This window comes from Chenopodium quinoa, unplaced genomic scaffold, assembly GCF_001683475.1.
Source record: "Chenopodium quinoa cultivar QQ74 unplaced genomic scaffold, ASM168347v1, whole genome shotgun sequence".
Classification (NCBI taxonomy): domain Eukaryota; kingdom Viridiplantae; phylum Streptophyta; class Magnoliopsida; order Caryophyllales; family Amaranthaceae; genus Chenopodium; species Chenopodium quinoa.
In genome coordinates this window covers 707,830-724,751 of record NW_018744718.1, presented here as the reverse complement: position 1 = coordinate 724,751, position 16,922 = coordinate 707,830, and the positions used below count along the sequence as shown (strand labels likewise).

Genomic DNA, 16,922 nt, shown 5'->3' with positions numbered 1-16,922 from the left:
GAGACACGGAGAGTATGTTAGAAAATTGATTTTGCCTTTTTGTGTACTATACTTGTACCGTTGTACGAAGTGTACCAAATGCACACACGTGAACATTATAGCCATAGCCCATAGGTCAATTATTACTATTGAAAGCATAGTGTTACGCTTATTGTAGGTCTCAATTAGGGGTGTTCAAAAATTGGTCTCGATCAAAAAAATAATCTGGACTAGGCCGGACCAACCTTGGATCAGGCCAGACCATATTAACCGGTTCGGTCTCTGGGCCTAGAAATTTATTTCTTCGGTCCTATTCAGTCCAAAACCCACATAAAAACCGATCTTAAATCAGAACAATTTTTTCCTTGAATTTATATTTATGCATAAAATCTTAGATAATGGTTAAGAATATTCTTAATAACCTTTATAAACTTTAATTATATGAGCATTTTTGTACTTAACATACAAAAAAAGACACTAAAGTAAAGTTTTTCCTATATTTTTTTTTTGGAGTTTTTCATAATATTATTAAAAATTTAGCATTTTAAAAATAAAATTCTAAAATCGACTCAAAGTGGCCCGGTCCGAATTCGGTCCTAGTTTAATCGGTCAAGTCTTTCAGCTCATGAAATTAAAATTTTAGGTCTTCGGTCTGGTCCGGGTCAACCCGGTCCGGTCCTATGAACAGCCCTCTCAATAATGACACTGTTAAACATCTTTCAACAAATCATATCTCATAGTAGATCAACTATGAGATATGATATGTTCAAAGATATGATTTGAAACTTCAGAAGGACTGAGTAACTTGTTAAGGGAATTTTTCGTATCTAGATTTAGGTGATCAATCACGTAATTGAAACTATGTCAAAGCAATAAAGCATATTACATAACTGCATAAAAAAAAAATAAAAAAAATAAAAAAAATAAAAAAAAAAAATTGAAACCAAGTCAAAAGCAATACATTTTCTCATGTTGATAATCTGATATGATCCCATCAGAGCAGATGGAAATGGAAGAAGAAGAAAGCAAAGAATTGCTCGACGAATGCTGGGAGATGATCTTTGATCGTCTCCAACATAAAAGTGACCAAGAATCAATCACTTTAGTCTGCAAGAGATTCCTATCAATTACCAATTCCGTGCGAGTTAGCATAAAGTTATCAGATTATACACCAATCTCAATCCTCCCTAGGCTGCTGCAATGATTTTACAACCTTAAGAATATACGGTTCTGTAACTTGAGAGGAGACCTGAATGAAGCTGTTGTTGCAATTGCACGGTCCGGGTTGGACTTGGAAGAGTTGTTGGCTTTGTCTGATATTCACAGTCAACGAGCACTTTGGTTAGAAGAGCTGGGTTCAAACATGAAGAATAAAGCACTCACATTTTCAGGTGGACAGGGAGATGCTGATCTTGTCAGAATAGCAGACTCGTTTCCTAATCTTGAAGAACTTTGTATCGATCATGAAGGAGTGTATACTATTACTGTGACTGATGAAGGGGTGGATTACATGTCATCCAAGCTCAAGAGATTGCGCAAGATAGACCTTTCGAACAAAGCACATATTTCAGATAAGTCCCTTGTTTTGCTGTCAAAAAACTGTCAATTACTAGAGCATATTAAAATTTATGATTATAGTACTGTGACAGAAGAAGGAATTTCATTCCTTGTTAACAATAGCCATCATTTGAACTTTTTATACATATGTAAAGGTGTTAAGATTGATTCATTTGGAGTCAATGGCTCTTCTAGTTTCCTACCCAACTTACGATCTCTAAGGCTCCAACATGTTGACATATCGGATGAGTTTCTCATTTCTTTAACAGAAGCACGGATGTCTCTTACTGACTTGGCTCTAACAGATTGCGAAAGCTTCACGTTTACTGGGATCTCAAGGCTCCTACTGCACACTGCTCAATCTCTGAAATCTTTTGAATTGGGGGGACTTAGGGGAGTAGAATTCCTGACAAATGAGCATATAGAGTACTTGTCGTCTTTTCTCCAAAACCTGACATCAATTAAGCTCTTTGATTGTTCCAATCTATCTGATTCAGCTTTTGTTATGATCACACAAAGATGTTCTCATCTATGCCATTTTGCGATGACTGATTCAAGCTTGGGAAAAGAGGATTACAAGTATGACGGTCTAATGAAGAAGAACCAATCAGTAAAGTACTTGGACCTATCATCTCATGATGAATTTCGTGCATCAGTTCTGAAAAGACTTCTTTACATATGTCCCGAAGTGGAGAAGCTCAGGCTACGCCACTGTTTTTTCCTTCGCCATGATAAACTGAATGTTCCTGATATCCTAGAGTACAACAGGAGGCTTGTGAAACTGGATATAACAGGATCCCATCATATCAAGTATTTAACTGAAAATGACCTGGAGTTGGAGTTTTACGTGTTAGAGAAGTTGGTTGCGAAATTTTCAGGAATAAATGATAGATTGCTTACAAAGTTAGGGAGGATCTGCCCCAGATTGGTTCACCTGAATCTGCAGGATTGCGGTAAAGTGACAGAACAAGGGGTAAAGGAAGTGCTGATATTGTGTAAACAACTGAGATACTTGAGCATAAGTTGCTGTGAAAAAGTGGATTTCAATATAATACCATGGATAGTGACAAGCAGACCATCCTTGAGAAAACTGGTGTCATCATCTCGCAACTACCCAGACGACGAAACCCAGGAACACTTCCTGCAGCAAGGCTGTCTTGTCCTCAAGGATTCAAACTACTACTTTACTGAAGATGTGTTTCGGTGTAATATGTTAAATTTGAACATGTGTGTATTATTATAACAAGTACACTAATAGATTGTTATTGCATAACAAGTACACTAGTAGATTGTTATTGCAAAATACTTTGTCTTAATATTTAATTTCCGATTTCATGATCAAGATCTGTATGATAATACTCCTATCTTTTGAATATGTTGGTTTACCTGAGTTGTACTTTGAATATATTGCACAGACCTTACCTTTGCCATCAATTTTTATGTATAGCATTAGTACTTTTATGGATAACTTGTTTAGTTTTATGATATAAGCTCAATTTTTTTAGAAATCCAAAGAGTAAGAATTTTAGTAGAACTGTAGAAATCCAAAGAATAAGATTTTGGGCAATCTAGTGTATGTGTAGCCTTTAGTGTGTCATTAAACCACTTTGGTATGAATTTTTTATTTTTAACAACATTTTAGTTTGTGACAAATATGCCTAAAAAGTTGGCATATATAAGCAAAAGGGATTTCTACAGAAGATTAATGCAAAGAGGAGAGAGAATAGAAAAGAGGAAATGGGAAAAGTTTAGGGAAATTTGGGGGGTCAATTAAAGTCGCTTGAGTACGTGGCTGGTCAATGCCTAAATTTCAAGTCAATATTCATTTTCCGGCTACACATGTTAGTTAAAGATTAATTACAATTTTTTTTTATAAGGCAATATTTTCTCAGAACATAATCTTATTAAAAGGTAGTTAATTATTAACATTTTTTTTAAAAAAAATGGTTACTATATACAATGGAGTATTCACAAAAATTGACTTTTAAAAAGTGGATACTAATAAAATTTCATTTTCTCAATTATTTTCTTGTTATGTAATTGTATTATAGTACTCTATAAACACTATCTTTTGTTTATTTGTTCAAAAAAACACTATCTTAAAATGGATCTAAGTTCGTCTTTTGTTCTATGAAATTAGATAAGAAGTAGCTAAGCAATTTAAAGTTTAGAGAAAAAAAAACTAAAAAATAAAACTAATATAGTGCCGACTAACATGAATAGTAATAAAGACCCGTACAATATAAATAATAATAAAAAAAGAACATAACAAAATAATCATTTAGAAGAGTGAATAAAGGTGAGTAAAGTGAGCAAACGAAAAACATTTAGAAAAAATAATGGAGTTCTAGAAGTAAATAAGAATAAAATGGTTAAAATATTGGAGTAAAAAAAGTACTAGTAATTTAATTTCCCTTTTCATAATAGACCTTTTTTCTTCACCGCTCCACCTTTTTTAATAGTTGAGAGACTTGAGACCTTTCAAAGAAGAAAGTTCATAATCGGGTCTGATAGCCTCATTTTTTTATGGTATTATCTGTAAGTATGGTAAGGTATCAAATACTCTGTGCAATTACTGTAGAATTTACAACCTTCTGATTCATTTCCTGCTATTACATTTTCTTTTAAAAAACATACTCCTAGTAGAATACAAATTCAAACTAGTAACAATCACGAGTTCTTTTACCTTATGGCAGAATTTGCAGATTCCTGTTTTCCAGAAAACGATCATCAACTATAAGTACATTGGCTAATTAGGCTATTAGTGCTTGCAACCTTGCTTTAATTCTCGTTCCTCAGCTTTATAATTGCAAAAGCTGTGTAAGACTCAAAACCATATCACATTCATGGATATATCATTTTGTCCAATAAATTATGTCACTCTATATTCTCCTTAAACCTTAAACTCTTCAGCTTCACCGATACATCATCTCCAGTACATTCAGTACTTTTAAGGGGGGATACCATATTCATCTAGCAGAGCAATAAACATAAACAGCAGTTAATGCAAGATTGCCAGTAAAATAAAAAAACAAAAAGTAGAAAAGCTATTGAAACAAACAGATTGACCGAGATATTATTATAATTACCAAAACTGCAAGAATTTGTCTAAGCATTATGCAACAGTATGCTTTGATGTATCACAACATACAGGAGTTTCAGATAGGATAAACCATCATGATATGGTATTCTGGTTATTGCAGTCAAATTACCATGTTCTGAACACTTGCAACTACGATCTCAAATCTAAATACTATACATGAAGATAGGTCATTATACACATACATGATACATCTAATTTCAGTCCTTAAATTTAAGATATGGAAGTAGTCAAAAAATCTAGTTGGAAGATTGAACCACTGAAAAAGTTCAAAAACCTTCACCTCAAAGATTAAGCATTAAAGCTTATTTTGCATTAACATGAAAACTCAGATACTCACAGGATTGAAGAAGAGGATGATGAATTGATAAGTAGAAGACCAAGATCTACTCCTGCTGTAAAAAATAAATTAATAATCACATGAGAATTTCCCTAAAATCATTTCAATTTATTTTGTGTTAAAGTTGAAAGGACATCAATCATTTCTAATCTTCCAAGATAGACATAAATATTAGTATATTACCATGTAAATAAGCATGATGTCAGGCAAAGTCATACCCTGACACATTTCCTGCAGATCTTTAGCTTGCTTCCTGCTGAAATGTAGAAGAGACGCATTTGATTGGAAAAAAGATCCACTGGAGGAAGAAAGAATATATTTCTGCTCACAAATTTCCAAGCAGCACCAACAATTATCAACAAATTATTCTTTAGCTACAACATATGCTACTCTTGTTTCTCCTCTACATTATGGACTCTGTTCAATGACTCCTCAAAGGCTTGTGAAGCACTACTGTAATGATCTATGGAGATAACCCCTTCCTCTACAACTCGTAATGCACTTCTATACAACTGATTAAACCGTTGAATCCGATCATTGATATCTATAGTGTTGTTAGCATGATCTATGACATACAAGCGTTTATACTCCTTTTTCCATCTTGACAATATATATTTTGCTGGTATTTCCTCTACCCCATTAAAATTAAGGACACATAATGCATGTCTACAGAGGTAACCATTAAAGTTAAAGCAGCTGCAGATACATCGAACTTCGGCTGATCCTCTATTGTAATAAACTTCATAATCTCGAATCTCTCTCCTGTTGCCCTCACCAAGAAGACGTTCTTTCACCAAGAATATTATGTACGGTCCATCAACATGGAGCTGTGTTGTGCTAAAACAGGAATACATCTCCTCCACCTCAAGCTGGAATTTCTGAAATATTTCTTTTGTATAGATCTTTGACAGTTGCTGTTCGAAAGAGCATTTTGTTTTCAACAGAGAGCTTGAGCTTCTTGACTCAATGTCAGAAAGAGTTTCTTCCTTGTGCTTCTTATGTAACGCTAACTCATACTTGTCAAAAAATTCTTTAAGGGGTGTTTGTTTATGTACATACTTCTCAAAAAATGGATGCAGAATATCAGCAGGCCGTGCTGTTGACATACCAGCAAAGAAGGTATCTTTCAAGTAGACTGGTGCCCATCGGACACGATCTTCATACAAAGATCGCAGCCACTCGTGATTAGCAATTCCATGTTGCTGAACCATCTGTCCCCAAGCAGCCTCAAACTCACCCACCTTCAATGTTTCATAGACTGCTTTAGCAAAAGTTTTCCTAATTGCATCATAGTTACGCAATCCTCCCAATTTTTCAGGTATTTTTCTCATTATTAGTGAAATACCATAACGATGAAGCGATCTAGGGAACACCTCGCTAATTGCACTCTGCAAAGTCTGAGATCTATCTGTAATTATGGTTTGTGGGGAGTGACCAGACATACATTTGAGCCATGTTTTTAGTAACCAGGTGTATGACTCTGTTGTCTCTCCAGCAAGCAGACCACAACCCAATAACACAGTTTGGCCATGATGATTTACTCCAACAAACACCACCAAGGGAATTTCATATTTGTTTGCTAAGTAACAGTTATCCAAGAATATGACATCACCAAAGTAACCACATGCAGCCCTAGACCTAGCATCTATCCAGAAGACATGTTTGATACACCCTTCATCATTGAAATCCATCAGGTAAAAGAAGTTTGGATTAGTCAATTGCATACGACAGAGGTAATTATAAATGGCCTGTGCATCGCCTTTCTTGAGGTGCAGCTGATTATGATGATTAGAGAAACTTGGGGTTTCTTTCGCACTGGTATTCAGACATCCAGTATCACTACTGTCTATGACAACTGCCTTGTATAGCTTAATTGTTTGTCCCTCTGCATTAGAGTTAAAGAGAGACTTCCTCTTCGAATCAGCCTCAACAGTCTTTATTGTCTTGTACATTCTTGGTCCCAATAAATGGTTGTGTTCAAGTGTGGCTTCGAGAATCCTCCATCTTCTTGAGTCCACTAGTCTTATTCTGATCATTGCTGGACACCCAGTACGGGTCTCCTTCCTCAAACGATTCACGTCTTTGATTCTTTTGAAACCTTGGCTACTGCAACAAAGTACAGCACCATATTTCTCCTTACTATTCCGTTTAAACCATGAATTTTTCACTCTGACACGAAAGCCCACTTCCTTGGCATAACAGTTATAATAGTTGTATGCATCATCATATGACTCAAATTCCATTCCAACAGCAGGAGCAACAAATTCTTTCCTTCCATCAGCTACTATGTTGTAGAAATCTAGTTCTTCCCTGTTACCCTCACTCTGCAGAGTTATACTAACAACATCATCTTGTACTATCCCAATATTACCTGACTCTTCTTCCATCTTGTGTAAGAAAGGGAGTCAAAGGGTAAAGAAGAAGAGATCAAGCCCTGGAGATCACACATGATAAGGATATTAGAAAACCAACACAAGAGTGAAGATTGAATATGAAGAGCATAAACATATAATCTAAAGTAGTAAGCACCAAATCGGATTGGTCATAGAGAATAGGAACTTACAAACCCATTATTCCTTTTAACTTTTTGTGATATTTGAATTAAGATTAAACATGGATAAAATGTTGGTACAGCTCGAGAGTTCCCTACTGACTTAATTTTTCTATTTACTTTTACTTGTATGCAATGTTAGCATATATAGTTCAAGCTGGTTTGAGCAAATGCGACAGCAACAACTAAAGTCCCCCAAATGCTTAAAAGAAAAATAAATGTCAAGCTCAAAGCTTTTCCTAATTACCTTCAAGAAGCTTGACATCCACAGTGGCGTTCTTACCTAGAGAAAACTTTCTATAAAAGCAATATATCTCTATCAGTATCCTTTGTATAAAGTTCGATTTATTTCGACTAATCAAGCCCCCTTAGTTCACTCTTAAGTCTGCGCACCCCTCCCCCACCCCACACCCATAATAAAAAGGGGGGAAATAAAAGAAAATTCAAAGATTTACACCTTGGTTGCTGGTCACGGGTCACCTAAGGCGATAGCTGCCCAAACAAAGCTATAACACAAACAATTCAAGTACAATGGGATTCAAACCCTTATGGCTAGTTGCTAACATTTGGCTCAGTCAAGCTTCATTCAAAACCACACTCAATTGAATCCCAATACAGGCCAATTTGATTCTTTTACAGATGATTTAAAAAATTAGCTCGACCACACGAAACCCACTTCCAATCCCACATTTAAGAACAACAAATCACACATTCGATTGCTGAGTTCCAAGAGCTGGACATATACTTCTATAAAGGGAGTTCAACGAACCGTGGCATTTGAAATAGCATCATATATAGATAAACAAAGAGGTCTAACTTTACTAAAATGCTAATTAAGCTAGAATCCCAGCAAAACCTTTGAACACTCTGCAAAAATTACATAAAATTGTTGCATTTCAACAATGCGGGAATCATACAAATGCTAAAGCTATTAATAATTCATCAATAAAATTTGAATCAACAAGCACCCAATATACAGATTATCATCATTCAAAAAAAAAAAATACAAAATTGTGAAATTTTAGGGCAAAATCAAAACTAATAGTTAAATTCTACAAATTCGTCAGATAATAGTATTGGCAATCAGTAATCAACTCGATGAACAATATCAATACATTGCACTGTAAAAAATAAAAAAAAAAAAAAATTCAAAATTCCAGAATATAACAAATTGATTTGCATAAAATTTAAAGACAAGAAATTGAAGCATTGTAATTGAAGAATTAGATGAACTTACGAATTAACTGGGAAGCTGTGTGATCGTCAACACTACTTGAAAGTGGGGGCCATAAATTCATTTGGGATTTTTATGAGTTCTTGTTTTATTTCTTCGGATTTAGGGTGTCGAAAAATAAAAACTGGGAACTGTCTTTTATTTATTTATTTATTATTATTATGGAGTACCTATTTTGCTCTACATTTTGATGTAATGTTTATTTTATTTATTTATTTATTATTATTATGGAGTATTTTTTTTATTTAAATTATTGGTCAATTTGTCATACTGTGTACTAAAAAGATGGACTAAATTACACAAGAACTTTTATTAAAATCTAATTAGATCACCTTATTTCAAGTAAAGAGAACAAGTTTTAATTGAAAGTTTAATTGTTGATTATTAATCGTTAAACTACGTATTTAAAACAATATGTATTTAAAACATTGAGAAAACATTGTCCAAGAGATGTGTCTTCAACTCTTCATATGTACTGATGAACAAATTTTTCCTTGATTAGTTAATGCAATAATCTTTTCTTAAGTAATTAGCCAACCATTAAGGGTTTGTTAAAAGTATTTGTCATGCTCATGCTTCATAGTGGAGTAGGTTTGCTAGTAAATGTTATACTATTGTATCATATTTTTGGAAAAGAAAAAAAAACAAAGAAATTGTATGGAAAAAAAAAAGTTGAATTAACTCAAGAAAGAAAAAGAAAAAGAAAAACTAAGGGTCTGTTCACATTTACTGAACTGAGTTAAACTGAACTGAACTGATTGGAGCTGAACTGAATTGACTAAGCTGAAATGAATAATTTATGAGAGAGGGAAATTATGAGCTAAACTGAACTGAACTGATTGGAGCTGAACTGAACTAAACTAAAATTAAGTAAATGTAAATATGCCCTAATTCCAACCTAGAAAACTCACCTCACCCTTAAGCTAAAAACAATTCTATTTTAAACTTTGTTAAAACATTATCTTAAATTCAAAACACTATTACAACGCCATTATAACACACTTTTTTTTTCTTTTTTTTTACCTATATAATGATATAGCACATATAAAAGTCTTAATTTTGTTAGGTAAAAATCATACGGAAAAACAACCACCAAATCATATTATCAACACATCACTCTTTTGAATTGTTCTTAAATTTTTTGGAGCTTATCCAAAAGTCTTATTGCATTTTTTTTCTTTTAATTTAACCGAATCTTCTTATTTTCCTTTCACTTTCTTTAGCAGGGGAAAGGCATCTAATTCAGAGTAACCCAGCCTATTAGCCTGCCTTGCTGCAATCAGGTGGTGTATCCACTATCCAGCATGATATTAGGATTATTAGCTCTGTTTGAATTTTCTCAGACTCTGTCAAATTCAGTACTAACAGATTTTCAAGGTGCCTATGGCAATCTTGTACACCTTAGCAGTCTTGCTCGAATTGAATACGAGGCCCTAGCCCTGGAAAGTAACATGCATGCCACACAAGTGCCAAGACAAGAAGGACTAGCTGCTCTTGGGAGGGCATTACTGTATAGGAAATAATGGAAATACTGATGTCAAAAAACATACAACTGATAATTGATGTATTGCATATATATTGTAAGCCAATAAATTTGATGTTTAAGCTGACAAGAAAATATGAAATGAGACAAGTGAAGAGGTTGAATACAGTCAATGCACACATTGATCAATAATTTAATTTAATTAACAAAATTTTACATCATGAATATTACACATCATAAATTCTTTTCTTCTGTAAGGCGAACTTTGTTCAAGGACTCTAGAAAGGCTTGCCAAGCCACCATGTAATGATCTTGTGACACCATACCTGCTTCAACTACCTGCATTGCTCGTTTGTGCAAATGATCATACCATTGAGTTGGATTGCTAATATCAATGGCATTCGAACCAATATCTGGCACATACAAGTGCTTGCAGTCCTTCCTCCATCGTTGGAGAATATAAGAGAATGGTATTTCCTCCACACCATTGAGGTTAAGAACACTCAAGGCATGCCGGCAAAGATAACCATTAAGATAAAAGCCACCACACACACAGCGAACTTCAAATGCTGCTTTATCATACATCACCTCAAAATTTCTCAATTCTTTGATGCCTCCATTCTCACATTCTTTAACCACATACGTTGTGACAGGCCCAGAAGTATGAACTTGATTAATAGTCACACAACAAGACATCATCTCGACTTCAACTTGGAATTTTTCAAATATCTGCTTAGTATAGAATTTGGATAGCTGTAGCTCATAATAGCATCTTGTTCTTAACAAGAGGTTGGATCCACCAGACTCAAGATCATCGAGTGCTTCTTTTAGTCGTTTCTTTTCAATGATAACATCATACAAATCAAAGAATTCTTTTACTGAGGTTCTCTCATGGATGTGACCAGCAAAAAAAAGACTAGACTCACCTGCTTGAACAGCAAAAAGTCCTGCAAGAAATGTGTCTTTCTGGTAAACGGGGGCCCATTTTTCTCGATCTTCATACCAGATCTGAAGCCACTTGTGTTCCTTAATTCCAAATCGCTGTATCATGTTATCCCATGAAGTCTCAAATTCATCAATTTTTAGGGAATTATAGACTGTTCCATTCAAGAATGACTGAAATGCTTCAAATTCTTCCATCTGGCCCAAGTTCTGAAAGATATTTTGCATCACAAGTGGCAAGCAAAACCGATGATGGGCCCGAGGAAACACTTCAGAAATTGCACTTTGGATAGCTCTGAATCGGTCTGTGACAATAGTTTGAGGAGGGCGCCCTAACATACATGTAAGCCATGTTCTAAATAGCCATACATAGGTTTCCACAGTTTCTTCTGCAATGAAAGCACAACCAAGCAAGATGGACTGCCCATGGTGATTCATTCCAATGAAAGTCACAAGTGGTATTTCATATTTGTTTGACAAACATGTTGTGTCAACAGCCACAACATCTCCAAAGTAAATGTATGCAGCCCTTGACTGGGAGTCTATCCAAAACACATTCCTCAATTGACCTTCGTCATTCAAATCCATAATGTAAAAAAAATTTGGACTTGTCAATTGTTTCTGACAAAAATAATTGTGTATTGCTTGTGAATCTCCAGCTTTAAGCTTTAAGCAACAGGACCGAATGTGGTTACCATTCTCAGTCTGCATGGTAGTTAAATTCCAAGAACTGGCTGCATCGACTGCAGATGTTCGGTACAACTTAATGGTTCGCACTTCTACATCAACAGTTGGCTCTAAGTCTCTTTTTAAACCTACTTCAATTTTCTTGTGTGACTTGGAGTTCTGCACCCTCTCAGGATCAAATAAATGGTTGTGTTCGAGTTTAACTTCATCAATTCTCCATCTATTTGATTCCACCAACCTCAACCTTATCATTGCTAGACAACCTGTCCTTGTTTCCTTCCTCCGGCAGGTTGCTTCTTTGAATGTTTTGAAACCCTCACAATTGCAGCAGAGTACTGCACCGCGCTTTTCTTTGCTGTTCCGTTTTGTCCATGATGATTTCACTCTAATAGCAAAGCCCAATTCCTTAGCATAGCAATTGTAGTAGTTATAAGCGTCATCATAGGACTCAAATTCCATGCCCACAACAGGTGGATGGTAATATTTTTCTTTAGATGAGCTGTCTTCATCATCCACACCCACTGTATTGTTTCCTAGGTTATTCTCCTCGCCATTGCAATGAAGATTAAGCACTTGAAAGGTGTCATTGTCGGCAATATGATCCCTCACCTCAAGGAACTGCTGACCATCACTGCAGTGATCCTCACCTTCAAGCTCAATCCCTTGCTCACTCTCCTCGTGTATACTGGCATCAATAAAAAATTGTTCACCATCATTCTCATGATCACCCTCAATTCCAAACCCATGGTGGCCATCACTCTCATGGTCAAGTCCTTCATTTTCAAATATCTCATCACCATCATCTTCTTGGTCTTCTATTTCATCAATAAGATCCTCACTATTTGGTGAATTTTCATCCATATGGGAGGGTAAAAAACCAACCTAATTCATCAAGGCAAAGTTAGTGAGAAATGGAACAGATGCATATATGATCTTTCTGTAGATTAAAGAATTGGGTAGATTGATTTTTTCACAACAGCAGCAAGAAAACCTAGGATCAGCCCATCAAAAGGAAGTTTGTGTCTGATAAAGAGTAAAAACAAACATGAAAGAACATAAATAATTTATTGAAAACAAAAGTAAAGATGGGTGAAGGCTATAAGGAAAAAAAAATATGAAACTCAGATTTTTAACTTAATAAAAAAACCTAATAAAGAGTAAAAATAACTTAATAAAGAGTAAAAAACCCAGAACTGACAAATTGTGAAATCCTCAGCCAAGTACATTTGGCCAGGTGATGATTTGGGCATGTGACAACAAAAATATCGTGCCATAAGCAAATCATACCAATCCAACAATCCCACAATATAATACTGGATAGCTTTCATGCAGTAGCTGATCCAAAATTTTGATTAGTGGTGCAAATAAGATAAATTAAACCAATCAAATAGCACAAAGTCCAATGCCAAAACTTATGAACTGCAAGCTATTTGAGGAGATGAGATTGCATGATATTCAGTATTATTAACATTTATACTTAATGATGGTCCATACTTTGGAAGCAATTTATTACATAATCAAAACTAACTTGCAAATAGTATTTTTCAACAATATGTAACCAAACTATAATTCACTAGCCATCCATACAGTGTTGCAAATCTTGCAACTTGTTCTTCACATAACTTGTTGCAAAAATAATAAATCCAAACTAGCTATTTACATCAAGAGGATTTATACTAATCTGAAGCTTTAGAACCAAATTGACTACTTCCTTCCTGTTTTAATAGGTGTTACAATTTGACTTTTTTCAATCATAATGGTTTTGACTTGATTGATTTACTAATATATTAAAAACAAAAGTTATTGAATAAATAAGTGTTGGACTCATTATAAATGTATAATTTCATAATATCATTTTTCCTATAATTTTACTACTCCCTCCATCCTTAAAAGAACGACTCTTTTGGCAAAATTTTAGTCCCAAAATGTTCATCCCATTTGCATTAATATACCCTTCAATTTGCAATAATATTTGTGCAAAATTAACTTCCCTATGTAAATTTTGTTTTCTCCATGCACTTTTATTACTTCCGCTCTCTACTTTTTTTACAAATCCCATGTAAATTTACCTTTCAAAGTATTTTTATTAGCTTCCCCATACATTTGTATTTCCCACTTAAGTTTCTTAATACCCGATAAAAATACCCAAAAGGATCGTTCTTTTAGGGACGGAGGGAGTAACATATAATTACATATGGTCAAAATTATGCCTAACATGCGTGTTTGGTCAAAATGAAGCACTTATAAAAACACGGAGAGAATAGCATATAATCATGTACTTCCTCCGTTTCAGTTTAGTTAACAAGCTTCCTCTGTTTCAGTTTAGTTAACAAGCTTCTTGATTTCAAACATCAATATCTTCACTTATTAATAGACAAAAATTATAAGAAGTTGATATCAGCATAATTTACATTGAGCTTCATCAACTTATGCAAGTAGTGCCAAAATCAAAACAAACCAAATATTAGAAACAGAGGTAAACAGAAAGCATCACTGTTTGAAATAGTGAGTACCAAATATGCAAATTGCACATTTATAAGGGAGTTAAGGGACATACTGCCAATTAATCAATTAATCAATTACTCCAAAGAGTTCAAACCATTTTTATGACACCCCCAATAAGTCTTCATTAATATGAATTTTTTTTTGTTTGTTTTGTTCATTTGCACGTGAATTGACTGTTTGACTGCAAAGCAGATCAAAGTATATTGCACGCCAAATGTCAGTTAAAAAAGGACTCAAATCATTAGATTCATCCATATCCATTCACAAGAAATGGGTTACCTACTTACCTCAATAAAATTTATTCCTTGAAATTGGACTTGTTGGCAGTTGTTGCCATACAACAATTCAACATATGAGGAAAAAAATATCCAAACACAAAAATTGTTGAATCATAACTTCACAGGCATATCAGAAAATTTGATGGAAAATAAATAATAAACATAACAAAGAAAAGGCTCATGTTTTTGGAATGAAAACAATACCATGAATTCCAAATACATTGACCTAATGAAATATTGCTTGACATTTTAAATCTTGGGGGAAAAAAACTACTTACCCTCGAAAAAGAGGAAGATGAAGAATAATCTAGTTGCCGCCTGCTGGTTCAAACCCCAAGCCAGGTTGAGTTCGGAGGAGAAAATGCAGAAGTTACGTTCACTCTCTGTTTGTCAGTTTGTATCTGTTGAATACCTTCATTTAGCATGTCAAAAATTCAGGGGCAAAAAAGTGTTGTTTAATGGGGGTTCAGTCATCAACCATTGCTTACGTGAGTGCAGGACTTTTTATGTCAATTATTACAATGTGTATGTGAAAGCTTTTTAGTATAAATAACAATATTTCCTATAGCGTAACTCCTTCAATATGGAGGATCTCCCATAGGCAAGTAAAATATTTAGAGCATGCTTTACCAGTTTACCACAACACTATATGAACATTTTGAAAGCAATGGCTTTCTTCCTATTCAAAGAAAAACATAGGAGGGATATTTACAGGTCTAATACCACATTTCCAAATCTAAAATGAATAAGATTATAATGTGAACAACTTACCAGCAAAATTTAGCACCCGACCAAAACCAAAAGCACCAACGGCAATTCCCCTCCTCCACCCCCACCACTGCAACCACTGCAGCACTGTCAACCACAACTGCAGGCTATCATCGTCCATATTACAAATCACACTGAAAATAGCCGCTGAAATCACTGGCGGTTGATATTTCTTCAATAAGCAGCCCAATGTTAGTAAATACAAGTATACAAGAAATCAAAGACCAAAAACAATAAGCAGCCAGCAAGCACCAAATTCCCCCTTTTTAGTTTTTACTACAGTCATAAATGCTCAACTGCCATCATTTTGTGACCGTAACCCACCCGAAATCATCACCAGCAGGCAAATTGACAACGAAAGGGGTGGAGCATGAAGAGCAAACCGAAAAGGTTATCCTTTTGTGGTCTTTAGTAGCAAGTACATTGGAAATTTTGGCTCCCAACTTTGTTCTAAAACTGGGATTTCCTCAATTAGTGTTCAATTTCAATATATCATAAAACCCTCGAGAGCCTCGGCCGAATCAAACATCCAAGTTCAAAATTCAATCAAAATTCCCCGAGAAAAAACCAAAATCAATTAAGTGAATCTAACCCTAAATTCCAGTGGACTCTCCTTAAACTTCAAACATTCTTCATCTTTCATCAATTAATTTCAAAGTGAAAGCAAGTTAGCTAGGTCATTTTTCCATTAATTCAAAAAAAAAAAAAAAAAAAAAAAAATTAAATACTGGTTTCTACAATGAAGCAATTAACACGAAAAGCATAACAACGAAACATTGATTTGGAAAATTGAAAAGTTAAGTACATGAACTTTGAGTTAACAACATCAAACATAGATATAAAAATTAGAGGTGCTGAAGAAGAGAGAAACCTGCGGAGGGAGAGGAAGAAGAAGAGAAGCTTTGTTGTTGCTGCTAGTGTGGCCGCTTTCGAAGGAAAAAAAGACGTTGATAGTGACGACGCAGTGGCCTGAGATTGGATGAATGAGACTATGAGAGTATGGGAAGCATAAAATGAGTTTGGGAGAGTTAGGAACATAATAAAGCATGGTTTGTGCAGGCAGATGCACGATCCACATGGTACATCTCTTCTAAAAAAACAAAAAAAAAAAAACGGAAAGAACATTGCATAGAAACATAAAGAATAATTAGTTTAAGTGAAAAGAACATATTATAAAATTATAAAGAACATTGTATAGAAATGTAAAGAACATTTAGTTAGAGTGCAAAGAACATTTAGTTAGAGTGCAAAGAACATGTTATAAAATTGTAAAGAACATAACGTGCAAATAATGTTCTTTATCTTCATGTTCTTTAATTGAGAATAATGTACTTTTATTTGTGACATATATTAATCGTTTATTTTGAAATGTTCTTTGAATTTTGTCTTTAGATTATAGTGGTTGAATGAAAATAATGTTCATTACATTATATTATTATTAGAGGTGATAAAAAAATTTGGGTCGGGCTGGGCCTTAACATAATATATCATGTCCAAA

The 16,922-nt window shown here is 34.4% G+C and overlaps 3 protein-coding genes across 8 annotated transcripts; 1 reads left to right on the top strand and 2 right to left on the bottom strand.

Moving 5' to 3' along the window:
• Positions 1-964: 964 nt before the first annotated feature.
• Positions 965-2,779, top strand: LOC110703080 (F-box/LRR-repeat protein 2-like). Its single transcript, XM_021880837.1, has 2 exons — positions 965-1,123; positions 1,199-2,779. The coding sequence occupies exons 1-2, from the start codon at positions 965-967 to the stop codon at positions 2,777-2,779; spliced, it is 1,740 nt and encodes a 579-aa protein (XP_021736529.1).
• A 1,300-nt stretch (positions 2,780-4,079) lies between these two features.
• On the bottom strand, positions 4,080-9,451 carry LOC110703223 (protein FAR1-RELATED SEQUENCE 6-like). Of its 4 annotated transcripts, none has more exons than XM_021880988.1 (4): positions 8,765-9,451; positions 5,160-7,410; positions 4,977-5,031; positions 4,080-4,509 (listed from the first exon to the last, which is right to left on the bottom strand). In XM_021880988.1, exon 2 carries the CDS (start codon positions 7,361-7,363, stop codon positions 5,363-5,365), a length of 2,001 nt encoding a protein of 666 aa, XP_021736680.1. In that variant the 5' UTR covers positions 7,364-7,410; positions 8,765-9,451; the 3' UTR covers positions 4,080-4,509; positions 4,977-5,031; positions 5,160-5,362. The 4 variants fall into 4 exon arrangements, with proteins under 4 accessions (XP_021736680.1, XP_021736681.1, XP_021736682.1 ...); XM_021880989.1 differs by having other exon boundaries at positions 4,977-5,028; XM_021880990.1 differs by having other exon boundaries at positions 5,195-7,410.
• Positions 9,452-10,281: 830 nt separating this feature from the next.
• Positions 10,282-16,543, bottom strand: LOC110703222 (protein FAR1-RELATED SEQUENCE 8-like). Of its 3 annotated transcripts, none has more exons than XM_021880986.1 (4): positions 16,296-16,543; positions 15,428-15,596; positions 14,935-15,068; positions 10,282-12,755 (listed from the first exon to the last, which is right to left on the bottom strand). In XM_021880986.1, the coding sequence occupies exon 4, from the start codon at positions 12,732-12,734 to the stop codon at positions 10,479-10,481; it is 2,256 nt and encodes a 751-aa protein (XP_021736678.1). In that variant the 5' UTR covers positions 12,735-12,755; positions 14,935-15,068; positions 15,428-15,596; positions 16,296-16,543; the 3' UTR covers positions 10,282-10,478. The 3 variants fall into 3 exon arrangements, with proteins under 3 accessions (XP_021736678.1, XP_021736677.1, XP_021736679.1); XM_021880985.1 differs by having other exon boundaries at positions 14,935-15,057; XM_021880987.1 differs by having other exon boundaries at positions 14,935-15,057; positions 15,428-15,511.
• Between the last annotated feature and the right edge of the window lie 379 nt (positions 16,544-16,922).